The sequence below is a fragment of the Drosophila sulfurigaster genome, chromosome 2R (genome assembly GCF_023558435.1).
Source record: "Drosophila sulfurigaster albostrigata strain 15112-1811.04 chromosome 2R, ASM2355843v2, whole genome shotgun sequence".
NCBI classification, from domain to species: Eukaryota; Metazoa; Arthropoda; class Insecta; order Diptera; family Drosophilidae; genus Drosophila; species Drosophila sulfurigaster.
Genome location: NC_084882.1, coordinates 37468012 through 37483280, shown reverse-complemented (window position 1 = coordinate 37483280; position 15269 = coordinate 37468012). Strand labels below are relative to the sequence as shown.

Below are 15269 nucleotides of genomic sequence, written 5' to 3'. Positions count from 1 at the left end.
TTATCATAGGAAACTGTGCTTAACATTGATTTATAAAAATATGGGAGCCGACAACTTGATTTCTTTGAATGACACAATAGTAATAAATAAATAAAATTCAGATTGCACAGTAGCTAAGAAATGATGTAATTTTCTTTGTGGAAAAATAAAAAATTACAGACGAATAAGTTTGACAAATGTTTTTTACGTGGACAAATGTTTTTTACGTGGAACTCATCGTTAGCTTCATAAAATTACTGAGTCCTAGAAACTAAAAAGCTTGTTGGGGTTTAATTTTGATGAGTTTCCACATGTTAATTAATATTGTTATCGACTTCTGCAATGCAGCTGCATTTGAGTGAATGCACAAATGTCAAATTTATTCCTTGGATTATGTTTTCATCACAAACCACAAAAGAATATTTGGTGTTACTCATATAAGTGTGAATTTTCAATTTTTAATGTAAAACAAAATTTAGAGAAGTATTATTATATTGCAGTAATGTTATATGTATAATGCTAATTTCAACGCACCTCCAAATGTGTATCTGTATAGAATTACAAGTACTTTGAGTGAGAAGCTGCAAGTATTTTAACACATAAGTAGAATCAAAATACCAAGGGGTAATACCTAGTCGATATTTTAAAATGTAATCATTGTTATTCTTAAAAGAGCTAAAAAGTTACATTTAAGTAGTATCAGCCAAGAGGATGCAGCAGAGGAGAAAGAGTGTGAGCACTTTTTTTACTGTGTTTTTGCAACTGTCACTGTTCGTTCGCTTTGCTCTTTTGGCGGCGTTTGGCATGTAAATTAAATGGAAAGTGGATATTGCGGCGTTGGAAGTCGAATTGGTTTGTTGACTTTTTTTTGTTGTTTTTACTTACTGGGCTGGGCATAGTAAAAGGCAAAATAAAATTAAATTTAGTAAGTTTAGCTTGGCTAGGCTAAAATATCGAAGAGTAAAAAATTGAAATTAGTTCCTCCAGAACTTCTGTAACGCATTTATTGTTAGTTAAGTTGTAGTTAGACATTTTATTTTTACTAGTAATCTGTAAAGTTTTATGTAACACTAGCTGCTTGGAGGAAAGTGGAAAATCATTCATCAACGCTTTTGTGGCAGTTCCCCATCCACTCCCAAGTGCCATCAAACATAATAATCAAACATCAGAAACATAACAAACGATCCAGGCAACCAAAATGTGGGCGTCCAGCAGCCAGTCACTCAATGAAACTGAATCAGAGTTTGTACCCAGTTGCATTTTTACACTTTACCCATATGCCAGCTCCTGGACTTTGCCTTTTTTCTGCGTGACTGTCTGGACTGGGTTTAGCCTTTTTCTTGCGTTTTCTGACCAGGACCATTGACCTGCCTAGCTTTGGCGAAAAAATGTTTTCACTCAAAGCAAATGCAATAAAAACGGCAATTTATCAGCATAAAATATTATAAGGCATGCCATTGAGTTACCTCATATTTTCTTCAGGCTTTACTTCTAAAAACTCACACCCACTTTTTAATTTTAGTGTTGGCTTTTGAAAACCGAATATTTAAAATTTAAGCCACAAATGTGTTCTTATTGTGTGTTCGTATTGTGGTGAAATCGTTGCAGTCACTTGATGTAGCCCTTCTTTTCAGTGCTATTGAATCTTTATGTCGGACTTATTTGATTGTCACATTATTTACTAGGACGAACATTTTCCAATGGTTGTGCTACTTCAGCTTTTACAGCTGCTGTTGTTATACCCGCAAACTAGAGCTTAGAAGGGTATAATAGGTTTGCACCAACTGTAAAAATTATGTATGAGGCAAGAGTGGGCCATATATAAGTTCAGGTGTTTCATAGTCGGGCAATCTTGACTGCACCTGTCTTACTTGTTGCTATTGCTTCTGCAATTCTCATAGGAATTCTCCGTTTTGTTGACTGCAAACTCGTTGACATAATTTGCCTGTTGCTCCATGTTGAGTTTAACGTATACAAAAACTGCTTACTCGTTAGGCCTCACTTGTTTGCTTCCACGTACTATTCTCTGTGGCGTATGTGAAAGTTAAGGGTTATCATTATGCGCTTTGCTAGTAAGAGCGCTGAGTAAGCTAAGTTCGAAAAGTAAAACACATTTAAAACTGTATTTTTAAATTACTGCACACTGTCTAAGTTTAACATAAAATAAGAATAAGCTCTTTTCTAAATAACTTGTTAATTATAATTCAATCATAGAAAATATAGAACCATTACAAAAGCAGTAGGTAAAATCGAACACTATTCTCAGCAATTATGTTTAATTAGCTTAATTCAAATTGAGCAAATGCTCCCAAACTAATTAAATTTTTCTGACAACAGGTTTGTCAATTTTCTCCAGCTTGTTTCGTGCTTCCGTGTTATGTAAGATACTCGTATTGACATGTTCTCGGATGGTTTCTTTTTGTTATTTACAATGAAATGTAAATGTGACACGCAAGCTGTTCACGCAAATACATACTCTGATCAACTATTAAGAGCAAAGTCCACATACAAATTCGTGCGTTGTGTCATCAATCAAACGCACTAAGAAGTTCCAATGCTTACCATTCACTCAAACCGAAAATGTCTGTGAAATAGTTAAGAAGAACTATATACGCTATATAGTTTGTCCAGCTTAAAGCCGTAGGGTTAGTCACAGAAGCCAGTAGCCCAGCGATGTGGTATCTGAGAATTGTTCGATGCTTTGAAATCGCGGAGGAATTGTTGGCAAGCCGAAAAAAGGCAGTGCACTGCTTCCACAACTGCATGCAGAGAACTCGCGACGGGTCGACGGCAAGTTGAGCGCCATTTTGAAACCGCGACACTTAGCGCTGCCTCGCCACATTAAACACATACGAATGCAGTTGGTCTGCAGACATAGGAATGCCATATTTGTGTACGTATGCGTATTCAAAATATCTATGCTTGGTGTGTGTGTGCTTACGCTTAGCTTTGCATACTATGTAGACGCAGCTGCTAATTTCAGTTTCCGCAGCGACTTTGTGCACATCATCAACACAAAACTAATGCAAAAAGTTTGCAAAATTTGTAGTTTTAATTGCTTGAGTGTTTGCGCGCCCAGTGATGCATGAAACACCCATACCCACACCCACACCCAAGCCCACACACATAGCCTCCCTCCTCGTTGGCCACAAGTACCGCAATTTAGTTAAAGCATAACGGTTGCCAAGCCGCAGCACTGCTGACGATAGCGACATCAAAAAAGGCTGCATACAAGTACTTAGCCTCCACCTCTGTTTATCATGTCTCACCCCGTGTGGTATCAGGCTATTATATTTTTATTTTATTTCGACAATTCACGAAATTCGATTTGAAGATTGAGAGATCGAATACTAAGTAATTGTACTTTTGTTAATAAAGCAATGTGGATTCAGGAGTCGTTCACAATATTGTTATGAGTTGAGTATTCAGCTAAGTTACATAGACCTCATCATTGTTATGAAATTATGTGCTACATACATGATTATTACTGTTAGCTACATATATCATTTTAAACACAAAGCATAGTAACTGAATTTTAGATGATATCAACATTGATTGCTTAGCATAGCGCACAGTCGTCTAACCCATATACAAAGTAAAACAATGCACTCTAAGAATGACAAAGCTTTCAGCATCAGCGACAACTACAGACAACTGACCGACATTACAAACTATGCAAACAACAGCAAATTAATGCAACTGACAATGCATCGATCTGTTACTTTTTTGATTGAGGGATGGTTGCAATCAAATCAAACTCGAATTGAGTTGCAATAGATATGAAAATAGAAACAAACGCGTTTGTGGTACCAAAAAGATCTAGGCAGCGTTTAAGTTGATTGTAAGTCGATATCTCCTCTAAATAATCAAACAAGAATGGTTACTAAAAACAACGATTCTCTTCAGATAAATCAACTATGGTAAGTAATTGATATATTTGAGTTCAACCGTTACTATTCCTATTCATAACTTGCCAGGGCTTAAATTTTCTTTCTTAATAGAATTTATAAAAACTTGTTTATCTTTTAGCTTATACAATTACAATTAATAAATGATGACAAGTATGATGAAATTAAAAAATTATAATTAGTTAACAACAAACCAGATAAATTAGAATTTGTTTATTTCTTGTAACCACATGTCGCAAAGATAAATAATAAAGCGATTATTTTGATTGGATGCGGCTGCTAGCCTTGGCTATAACAAAACGCTTCGATTATCAATTCCTTTGCAGTAAATTGTCTTGATTTCGTTTGCAGAGATTATTAAATACAATATATTATATTTACGGATTGTTCAACCTCACGGCAAAGAAAAAAATCGTTGTTCTATAGGCATGAATTAACTTTCCGTTTTTCTAATGCAAGAAGTGTCGACATGTCGTTCATTTGCGAAGGCGAACAAAGGGCGCAAGTGAGGTCGTGAGACCATTTGGCTAATTGCGAGAACGTGCAGACATCGGCGACTTGCTGATTTGAAGACATGGAGTCTGCATGAGCCAGGTCGTGTCTATAAGCCTTGGTGTTAGACTAGGCTAACATCTGGCAAGTAGCTTTGTTCCCAAGACGCAGTCACGTTAAGTTAACAATACTCATATAAATTATGAGGACGCGTATATTTTACACAACTGTCAACACAGTTGTGTCACTAAAACATATGCGGCTTCTAGTTTTTTTGTTGTCCTGGTGTTGGCTAACTTACGAAAGTCTATTCCCCTTGCAGCAGCAACTGAGCCGCCTACGCTTCGACAACTTTGAGACATGTTGCAGCACTGGTGAAAACGAAAAAAAGCGAGCGTCATGCTGAAGATATGCTTCCCTGGGCAATAAATTCGCAGACATTCGCTTACTTCACGCACTCACACAAACACACACACACAGACTTACGCATACATACATACATATATACAACACCACCGACTTACACACTTAGAGCCCCGATTTCATCTGGCCCTTGTTTCTTGTATAGTATTGCTGCTTCCTTAGCGAGTATAGAAGTTTGTTGCCAAAAATTTGCCGCCATTGGGTGTGAAGTTGGCAGCACCCGACCTCAATGATCTTCTTCACCCCCCTCCTATCTAACATATTCGCATATTTTGCTGGCGTGAAATACCTAAAGGCTTTTGCAGAAAATTTTATTTCAGGCTTTGCAGCTGCTCCTACGACTGTCTCTGTTGTGGCCGTAAACATCCATGTACGCGTATATACACACAAATACCCACCCACAGGCACATTCAAACACCTTCCACTGCAAGAGGCAGTCAACTTTGCGGAAAATCGTTTGAAGCGCTTTGCACTTCGTCGACATCTTTTTGCTGGCTTACTGCGGTTCTTTCAAGTGCTCGCCACGAGTATCTTGTCTTCTCCCCTGACTGTATGTGTATGTGTATGTGTTTGTGTGTAAGTGTCTATGCGCCTGTGCATGTATGTAAGCGTACGTCACTCTCTGTACGTGCGTGTAGCATCTTGCATTGTTTGCACTATTCCCAAAATGTCACTTTCAACTTTATGATTTCAAATTTTTGTAAGGTGTAGTTCGCATAATAAAAAGCGAAAAAATATCGCAAAAATAAAGGGATTTCACGTCATTTCCAAAACCAGTACGATGTACGAGAATATGTCTAATAATTACAACTAACAAACTTTCAAATCGTTCTTGCACTTCTACAGATATCCTGGAACTTCTATTATAATTCCTTTCAAGTACAGCAATATCAGACTTTTATTATTAAAATTAATTCAAATAATAAAATTCTTATAAAAATATTTCGATCCGATTTAGTTTATTCAAAACACAAATTATTTTAAATTACTATAAAAACGTATCAGCTATGGAAAGGGTTGGAAATCCGTGACTACGAAATTCATAACTCATTTACGCTACTGCTCGTGTCAACAATCCAAGTGTGACATCGACGGCGTCATTGGCGTCTGACGGCGACGCTTGTTCGGATGTCCTCTTGGCAAACAAAACTTATCCGGTTCATAGATTCACATATCCACACATAAAATACACATACATAATACATATTCTCTGTCTTAGAGGGAAACATCATAGCAAACGGCCACAAGCAAACAAAAACACTTCACGGCTTGTCTATTCCTGCAATCAATCCAAATGATATACACATTCAAGATTAAGAGTCAGTTCAGTTGCCCGTTGTCTTTTGATTTTGTTTGCTTAGTTTTCAGGCCAGACATCTATCCAGCATTTGGTGTATTTGACATGTAGGCTGCACATCCTGTCTTTCCGCCATACCTCATTTTTTATATACATACATACAACCGATGCGTTTGTGGCCTAGTGTAATATGTCTTAGTCGTTCACAGACTACGTGACATGAGGAGTGACAGTGTAATCAGATACCATACGGCTTCCTATTGGGTTATTAATATTTAATCGGGCCATAGTAATATGCGAAAATATAATGCTTTAGTATGGGTTCTTCTGTTTTCAGCGAACAAGGGTTGATTCATTAATAAAGTTTTTCTACAATAATCATATTTTAGGAGATTTAAAGGCCACCAAAATTACGTACCACGAACGACCAATCAATTCAGATTCTGATAACTAACACTACCAGATCATCACATCTGGGGTCGCCTTATTTTCTTAAAATAAGTATACGTCAGTATGGGGGTGTCATGGAGCTAATGTAAAGAACAGAATAATCATGAATGGAAACCATTCTAACATCTAATTAAAATAATAGGCTCATGTTTCAATTGCCATCCTTTTTTTATGTTGCTTTGCGGTCGTCATGTTTGAGGGAAACATTTGTGAGGCGTGCCCATTGCAAACTGAAAACTGAACCCTGTCTGGTCCTGGTTGGCTAGTAGTTTAGCAATGCGTAACAAAAAGCACATAAAACAGTTGAATTTACAACCAGAGTCGTTCTTAATGTACCATGGTAACGGCACCTAGAGTCACCAACAAGGACAACACCAAGCTCCATCCGACGAAAAGTTCAAGTCAATGGCATTGTTGACCATCCTTCGACCAATGGATATTGAACGCATTTCAAGCGTATACTTGTGCGTTTTAACTTCTTCAATTTCGGCTTACATAACGGTTTGTGCTACAAAATGGAATATTATTATTTCGTTACTCTGGTTAAATTACTCATTGTTCAAACATGACAGAAATAACATAGATTCCTTTTTAAACTAAATGCTTCTAGTAGCAGGAAGATGTATGAAAATAACTAACACCGACAATAGGGCTAGTTCGGTTCACTACTAAATAGTTGTACTTAAATGTTATATAATATTTTTGCTCTCCAAAATTGTTCCGCCCATATTTTTATACCCGCTACCCATAGGGTAGAAGGGTATTATAACTTTGTGCCGGCAGGAAATGTATGTAACAGGTAGAAGGAGGCATCTCCGACCCTATAAAGTATATATATTCTTGATCAGCGTCAACAGCCGAGACGATATAGCCACATCCGTCTGTCCGTCTGTCCGTCCGTCCGTATGAACACCTAGATCTCAGAGACTATAAGAGATAGAGCTATAATTTTCGAAAGCATTTGTTATACAATAATTTCTGAAGTAGTTATGATTTCTGAAAATTTGGTTGAGATCAGATAAAAATTGTGGAAGTTATTAAAGAAATACTTTTGTATGGGCAAAAACGCCTACTTACTAGGGGTCTGAGTTGCTTTGACCGACAATCTGGCACATTGTGCCGTTTATGGTATATTTTGAATGGTGTACTATACCGATATACAAAACATACCATTTGGTATATTATTAGTATTTTTTTTTTTAGTATTTTCGGTATATTTTGGAAATGATACCGCAATATTTTGCCTTTATTAAAAATGGGTAGCGGGTATCTCACAGTCGAGCACACTCGACTGTAACTTTCTTACTTGTTATAATTTATTTGGTATCATAGTAGGTAATTGCAGAAAGGTAAAGATTTTATTTCATGGTATGATAGTAAATAAGCTATAACTATGGTATTAAATAAACTATAAAAATATACGAGAACAAGTAGATTCATTCTTAATTGCAATATTGTAATGCCACTTGACACTGATGTATCATGAAATTCAGAGTGGAAAATGCGCAACCAAAAGCTGAATCACATTCACAAGTTCACATCATCCAGTAAATTTTTTGTAATTGCCACTTTAAAACTCAAGCGGTTGTGTAAATCAAATGGGTGTCATGCACAAGTTTTTTACTCCCTACAATATGCCAGGAGTTTTGAGTGTCACTTGTCACTTTTTCGGCAGGTGCAATGATGCATTAATTAAACCATAGTGTTGCAATGAATAGCTGGCTTTCTGTATGAATGTTACTACAGCACTTTATATTGTTACATGTCAGATGCCGACCATTCAATCGAACACCTAAATACTTAACTAAGTGACATCCACATATCGTCTGCCAAATATATAAAAATCTCGAATAATGGGTTTGTTAATAACTAACAGGTTGAAATACTTTCTTATCGTTTAATTGATTTTTTTTTTAAATAACCGATATAATTCAAAATTATTTGTTTTTTTGCCATATCTCGGTGAAAACACTCAGGATCCTGTCAGGATTTACCTTGCTGTCATCAGGATATCTAATCGGTTGACACTCAAGGAGTTTCAGGATATGCCAATAAAATTCACCTGAAAATTTTCAAAGGGTCATGTATAGAAAAACGGCCAAGAATTCCAAGAATCCACTGTATCTCGGACATTTGAAGGACGATCATGATGTCCTGGCACAAGTATTATCCTTTGGAAGGCAAAGTGATTGGTGCACTCAAAAGGACGAATATCCTTGCAGGACTCGAGAAAAAATTACATTTTTCTATACAGAAAATTGCGTATATCTCGGTCATATCCTGTCTGATCCTTGCTGGTCCTATGTCAAACGGAGTCCTTCGATGAGACCTACCCTCATGTCAAAGGACATTCCAATCGTCCTTGTGGTTCTCCATTTATCCTGCACTTTATGATTTTCGCATGTTTTCTTTGGCCCTCGGACTGAAAAATGACAAGTGTTGGATCCTTAGATGACCCCATATTTTGTTGATGCCAATCGACAGAGTTGGTCCTTGCGATCCTTGCAATACAAGTCCTTTGAAAATGCGGCAGGATATGGCCGAGGTATAGCTTGTTTTCGAAAAACAACCTTCTCGTACACCCTCAAAGTATGCTACAAAAAATTTAATTTTGCTGTGAGGCGCCAATTTCAAATTTGATTTTTTTTTAAATAACCGATATAATTCAAAATTATTTGTTTTTTGCCATATCTCGGTGAAAACACTCAGGATCCTGTCAGGATTTACCTTGCTGTCATCAGGATATCTAGTTCTATCGGTCGACACTCAAGGAGTTTCAGGATATGCCAATAAAATTCACCTGAAAATTTTCAAAGGGTCATGTATAGAAAAACGGCCAAGAATTCCAAGAATCCACTGTATCTCGGACATTTGAAGGACGATCGTGATGTCCTTTGGCACAAGTATTATCCTTTGGAAGGCAAAGTGATTGGTGCACTCAAAGGACGAATATCCTTGCAGGACTCGAGATAAAATGACATTTTTCTATACAGAAAATTGCGTATATCTCGGTCATATCCTGTCTGATCCTTGCGGGTCCTATGTCAAACGGAGTCCTTCGATGAGACCTACCCTCATGCCAAAGGACATTCCAATCGTCCTTGTGGTTCTCCAGTTATCCTGCACTTTATGATTTTCGCATGTTTTCTTTGGCCCTCGGACTGAAAAATGACAAGTGTTGGATCCTTAGATGACCCCATATTTTGTTGATGCCAATCGACAGAGTTGGTCCTTGCGATCCTTGCAATACAAGTCCTTTGAAAATGCGGCAGGATATGGCCGAGGTATAGCTTGTTTTCGAAAAACAACCTTCTCGTGCACCCTCAAAGTATGCTACAAAAAATTTAATTTTGCTGTGAGGCGCCAATTTCAAATTTGATTTTTTTTTAAATAACCGATATAATTCAAAATTATTTGTTTTTTTCTGCCATATCTCGGTGAAAACACTCAGGATCCTGTCAGGATCTACTTTGCTGTTATCAGGATATCTAGTTCTATCGGTTGACACTCAAGGAGTTTCAGGATATGCCAATAAAATTCACCTGAAAATTTTCAAAGGGTCATGTATAGAAAAACGGCCAAGAATTCCAAGAATCCACTGTATCTCGGACATTTGAAGGACGATCGTGATGTCCTTTGGCACAAGTATTATCCTTTGGAAGGCAAAGTGATTGGTGCACTCAAAAGGACGAATATCCTTGCAGGACTCGAGATAAAATGACATTTTTCTATACAGAAAATTGCGTATATCTCGGTCATATCCTGTCTGATCCTTGCGGGTCCCATGTCAAACGGAGTCCTTCGATGAGACCTACCCTCATGCCAAAGGACATTCCAATCGTCCTTGTGGTTCTCAGTCACTTTATGATTTTCGCATGTTTTCTTTGGCCCTCGGACTTTCAAATGACAAGTGTTGGATCCTTAGATGACCCCATATTTTGTTGATGCCAATCGACAGAGTTGGTCCTTGCGATCCTTGCAATACAAGTCCTTTGAAAATGCGGCAGGATATGGCCGAGGTATAGCTTGTTTTCGAAAAACAACCTTCTCGTACACCCTCAAAGTATGCTACAAAAATTTAATTTTGCTGTGAGGCGCCAATTTCAAATTTGACCGATATAATTCAAAATTATTTGGTTTTGCCATATCTCGGTGAAAACACTCAGGATCCTGTCAGGATTTACCTTGCTGTCATCAGGATATCTAGTTCTATCGGTCGACACTCAAGGAGTTTCAGGATATGCCAATAAAATTCACCTGAAAATTTTCAAAGGGTCATGTATAGAAAAACGGCCAAGAATTCCAAGAATCCACTGTATCTCGGACATTTGAAGGACGATCGTGATGTCCTTTGGCACAAGTATTATCCTTTGGAAGGCAAAGTGATTGGTGCACTCAAAAGGACGAATATCCTTGCAGGACTCGAGATAAAATGACATTTTTCTATACAGAAAATTGCGTATATCTCGGTCATATCCTGTCTGATCCTTGCGGGTCCTATGTCAAACGGAGTCCTTCGATGAGACCTACCCTCATGCCAAAGGACATTCCAATCGTCCTTGTGGCTCTTCAGTTATCCTGCACTTTATGATTTTCGCATGTTTTCTTTGGCCCTCGGACTGAAAAATGACAAGTGTTGGATCCTTAGATGACCCCATATTTTGTTGATGCCAATCGATAGAGTTGGTCCTTGCGATCCTTGCAATACAAGTCCTTTGAAAATGCGGCAGGATATGGCCGAGGTATAGCTTGTTTTCGAAAAACAACCTTCTCGTGCACCCTCAAAGTATGCTACAAAAATTTAATTTTGCTGTGAGGCGCCAATTTCAAATTTGGTTTTTGTAACCGATATAATTCAAAATTATTTGTTTTTTTGCCATATCTCGGTGAAAACACTCAGGATCCTGTCAGGATTACTTTGCTGTTATCAGGATATCTATTGGCATATCCTGAAATTCCTTTAGTGTCAACCGATAGAACTAGATATCCTGATGACAGCAAAGTAAATCCTGACAGGATCCTGAGTGTTTGGTCCTTATATCGGTTATTTAAAAATCAAATTTGAAATTGGCGCCTCACAGCAAAATTAAATTTTGTAGCATACTTTGAGGGTGCACGAAGGTTGTTTTTCGAAAACAAGCTATACCTCGGCCATATCCTGCCGCATTTTCAAAGGACTTGTATTGCAAGGATCGCATGGACCAACTCTATCGATTGAACAAAATATAGGTCATAACACTTGTCATTTTTCAGTCCGAGGGCCAAAGAAAACATGCGAAAGAACCACAAGGACGATTGGAATGTCCTTTGGCATGAGGGTAGGTCTCATCGAAGGACCCTACATAGACCTGCAAGGATCAGACAGGATGACCGAGATATACGCAATTTTCAGTATAGAAAAATGTCATTTTATCTCGAGTCCTGCAAGGATATTCATCCTTTTGAGTGCACTAATCACTTTGCCTTCCCAAGAAAATACTTGTGCCAAAGGATCACGATCGTCCTTCAAATGTCCGAGATTCTTGGAATTTTGGCCGTTTTTCTATACATTTTGAAAATTTTCAGGTGAATTTTATTGGCATATCCTGAAACTCCTTGAGTGTCAACCGATAGAACTAGATATCCTGATGACAGCAAGGTAAATCCTGACAGGATCCTGAGTGCTTTCACCGGAATATGGCAAAAAAACAAATAATTTTGAATTATATCGGTGAAATTGGCGCCTCACAGCAAAATTAAATTTTTGTAGCATACTTTGAGGGTGCACGAGAAGGTTGTTTTTCGAAAACAAGCTATACCTCGGCCATATCCTGCCGCATTTTCAAAGGACTTGAATGCAAGGATCGCAAGGACCAACTCGATTGGCATCAAGTAGATCCAACACTGTCATTTTTCAGTCCGAGGGCCAAAGAAAACATAAAATCATAAAGTGCAGGATAACTGCCACAAGGACGATTGAATGTCAGGCATGAGGGTAGGTAGTTCTAGGACCCGCAAGGATCGACAGGATATGACCGAGATATACGTAATTTTCTGTATAGAAAAATGTCATTTTATCTCGAGTCCTGCAAGGATATTCGTCCTTTGAGTGCACCAATCCAAAGGATAATACTTGTGCCAAAGGATCACGATCGTCCTTCAAATGTCCGAGATACAGTGGATTCTTGGAATTCTTGGCCGTTTTTCTATACAACCCTTTTTCAAAGGAATTTTATTGGCATATCCTGTTAGAACTAGATATCCTGATGACAGCAAGGTAAATCCTGACAGGATCCTGAGTGTTTTCACCGAGATATGGCAAAAAAAACAAATAATTTTGAATTATATCGGTTATTTAAAAAATCAAATTTGAAATTGGCGCCTCACAGCAAAATTAAATTTTTAGCATACTTTGAGGGTGACTGTTTTTCGAAAACAAGCTATACCTCGGCCATATCCTGATTTTCAAAGGACTGTATTGCAAATTGGACCAACTCTCGATTGGCATCAACAAAATATGGGGTCATCTAAGGATCCAACACTTGTCATTTTTCAGTCCGAGGGCCAAAGAAAACATGCGAAAATCATAAAGTGCAGGATAACGGAGAACCACAAGCGATTGGAATGTCCTTTGCAAGGTCTCATCGAAGGACTCCGTTTGACATAGGACCCGCAAGGATCAGACAGGATATGACTGAGATATACGCCTGCTGATTTGCCAAATTTTGACCATCTATTAGTTTTTGTAGTTGCGAAACCAGGAAACAGATAGCGGCACTATTCCAGATTGCTGCTGATTTCTGTTCGCCTGATATTTGAACTGATGACTGGTCAACAACAACAACCACATTAATAATAATTGTTACTGTGATTGCTTCTGTTGTAGTTGTTGCAACATCTGAAATTTGAATGCAAATTGGACCTTTGTGTATATTGGAAAGCTATGCATTGGAAGAAGCGCATTGAAAATATTTATCAACTGGCAAAACCACATTCGGATAGTCATTAATGTCATGATTAATATAGACAATTTGCAATACGCCTACTTAGATACTGACGTTAGTAACTCCATATATTAAATTATATTCGGAAATAAGCCAGCGCGCTGCAGCGACTGGGTGCTCAAGGGCAGCCACGTGTGACTTTCTCTAGTGGACTATCCAACTGCCAAGTAATTAAATTATTCAAGAACTATTCATCATGTTCGGTGTCAGGCGGCTGAATCATCTACGCCTTGCTTCAGAGCTCTCCAAAATGATGCGGTAATTGTCGTGAATGCACAATTAACGTATTATAAGTATTTATACATTTTTGTTTTGCGTATGGCGTATGACAGTGGTTTATAATTTAGGAATCTATGTGAGAAGCTAACTAATTAGTATGTCAGAGTCATCTATTTTGTAGCAGCCCAATAATTCATTGCACAATTACTTAACCCCTTTGCAGTCGCACTCTTTTACCCAAAACGCTGCTTAGGCTGCTAAGAGCGCTAAGGCCCAAATCTGTTTAATTAAGCTCTTCCACTCATAAGCTTCACCCATACTATGAAATAGCCAAGCTTATTTGCAGGCTCATCACTCGGGGTCCAAACAATCTCGACACGTATCTATTTAAATGTAATATGTAAAGACTTAAGGCAAATAACCAATTTACTTCTAACGCCATGTTAAAATTTTTGTAAAAGCCATTTAATCGAATGGTCAAAGTTCTAAATGGTTTTAATTAAATTACGGTGATAAACGTACCAGGGCCAAACATGGGTATAAATACACATTCACATTGCCATTAAACAATCTTAACAGTTTTACGGACAAAACGGTAAGTTTTACAAGAGTTATGAGCAGAGCTCGGGTGTTTATTGTAGTTTTAACTTATATGTATAATAATGGCTTAATTCAAGTACTTTCGATAGGCTTAAAAGCTTCATGGCGATGGCGCTGCTGTATTCCGTATTTATGATCAGTGTGTTTATATAAACCAGATTTTCCAAGTTTACGAATACATCGACCTGAACGAGCAAGAACCTCGTACGGTCTACATGTTCGCTGACTTTGCAGTTTTCTTCCAGGCATAAAGACGTACGAGCGTGGTCGATTATGACCCACATGACTCTTACTCTTTGAATTTTCATGGATGTCAATGTTTCTGGTTGTTCCCCGAATATTGTGAGGCATATGACTACGCTGTCTTCCAATATTAGATGCACCTTCCGTATGCCTTAAACCATCTTTACGCCCGTGTTTGTTAGGGATTGCATCGCCGCTTTTAAACACCTTGCTGTCATACAATTGGCTATGTACGATGGTGGGTCGTTGCGATTCATCTGTACGGACTCGCCCATTTTTAGGGGCACATCCAAATGCTTTCATTATCTCATCATTTTTGCACTGAACTGTCTCTCTAAGTCCTGCTTTCCTTTTAGCCGAAGCCATAGTGTCGTCGTTCCATGTGTTTATGAGGAGGCGTTCCAAATATGCTTCTCGATCGACGCATCCCTTATTGACGATGAATATTTCATTAGAAGCACACTGGAGGTTACCCCCCATTAGATCTTTTACATTTTTAGATTTTAGGGGATCCTTGGGTTGTTCCAGTTGCATATTCTGATTCTGTGGATCCATAGAAATATCAGTTTTTGCTACTTCACACAAGCAAAGCAAAAGATAACAGTATACGAAGTAAAAAATATTAAGTGATATCATTTTTCTACTTTTCCATTAAAGAGCTGGAGAGTTACTGCT

General features: G+C 38.0%; 1 protein-coding gene and 1 long non-coding RNA gene across 3 annotated transcripts; both read right to left on the bottom strand.

The window, feature by feature from the left end:
- Window positions 1–5730: 5730 nt before the first annotated feature.
- Window positions 5731–7049, bottom strand: LOC133838811 (uncharacterized). Of its 2 annotated transcripts, none has more exons than XR_009893998.1 (2): window positions 6518–7049; window positions 5731–6468 (listed from the first exon to the last, which is right to left on the bottom strand). It is a non-coding gene; the product is annotated as an uncharacterized LOC133838811 (long non-coding RNA). The 2 variants fall into 2 exon arrangements; XR_009893997.1 differs by having other exon boundaries at window positions 5731–6426.
- A 7302-nt stretch (window positions 7050–14351) lies between these two features.
- On the bottom strand, window positions 14352–15269 carry LOC133838224 (uncharacterized). The gene has a single exon (XM_062269249.1). The coding sequence runs from the start codon at window positions 15228–15230 to the stop codon at window positions 14424–14426; it is 807 nt and encodes a 268-aa protein (XP_062125233.1). The 5' UTR covers window positions 15231–15269; the 3' UTR covers window positions 14352–14423.

Coding starts and splice junctions, on each gene's coding strand:
- LOC133838224 (XM_062269249.1), bottom strand. CDS start 15,230: ATGATATCACTTAATATTTTTTACTTCGTATACTGTTATCTTTTGCTT.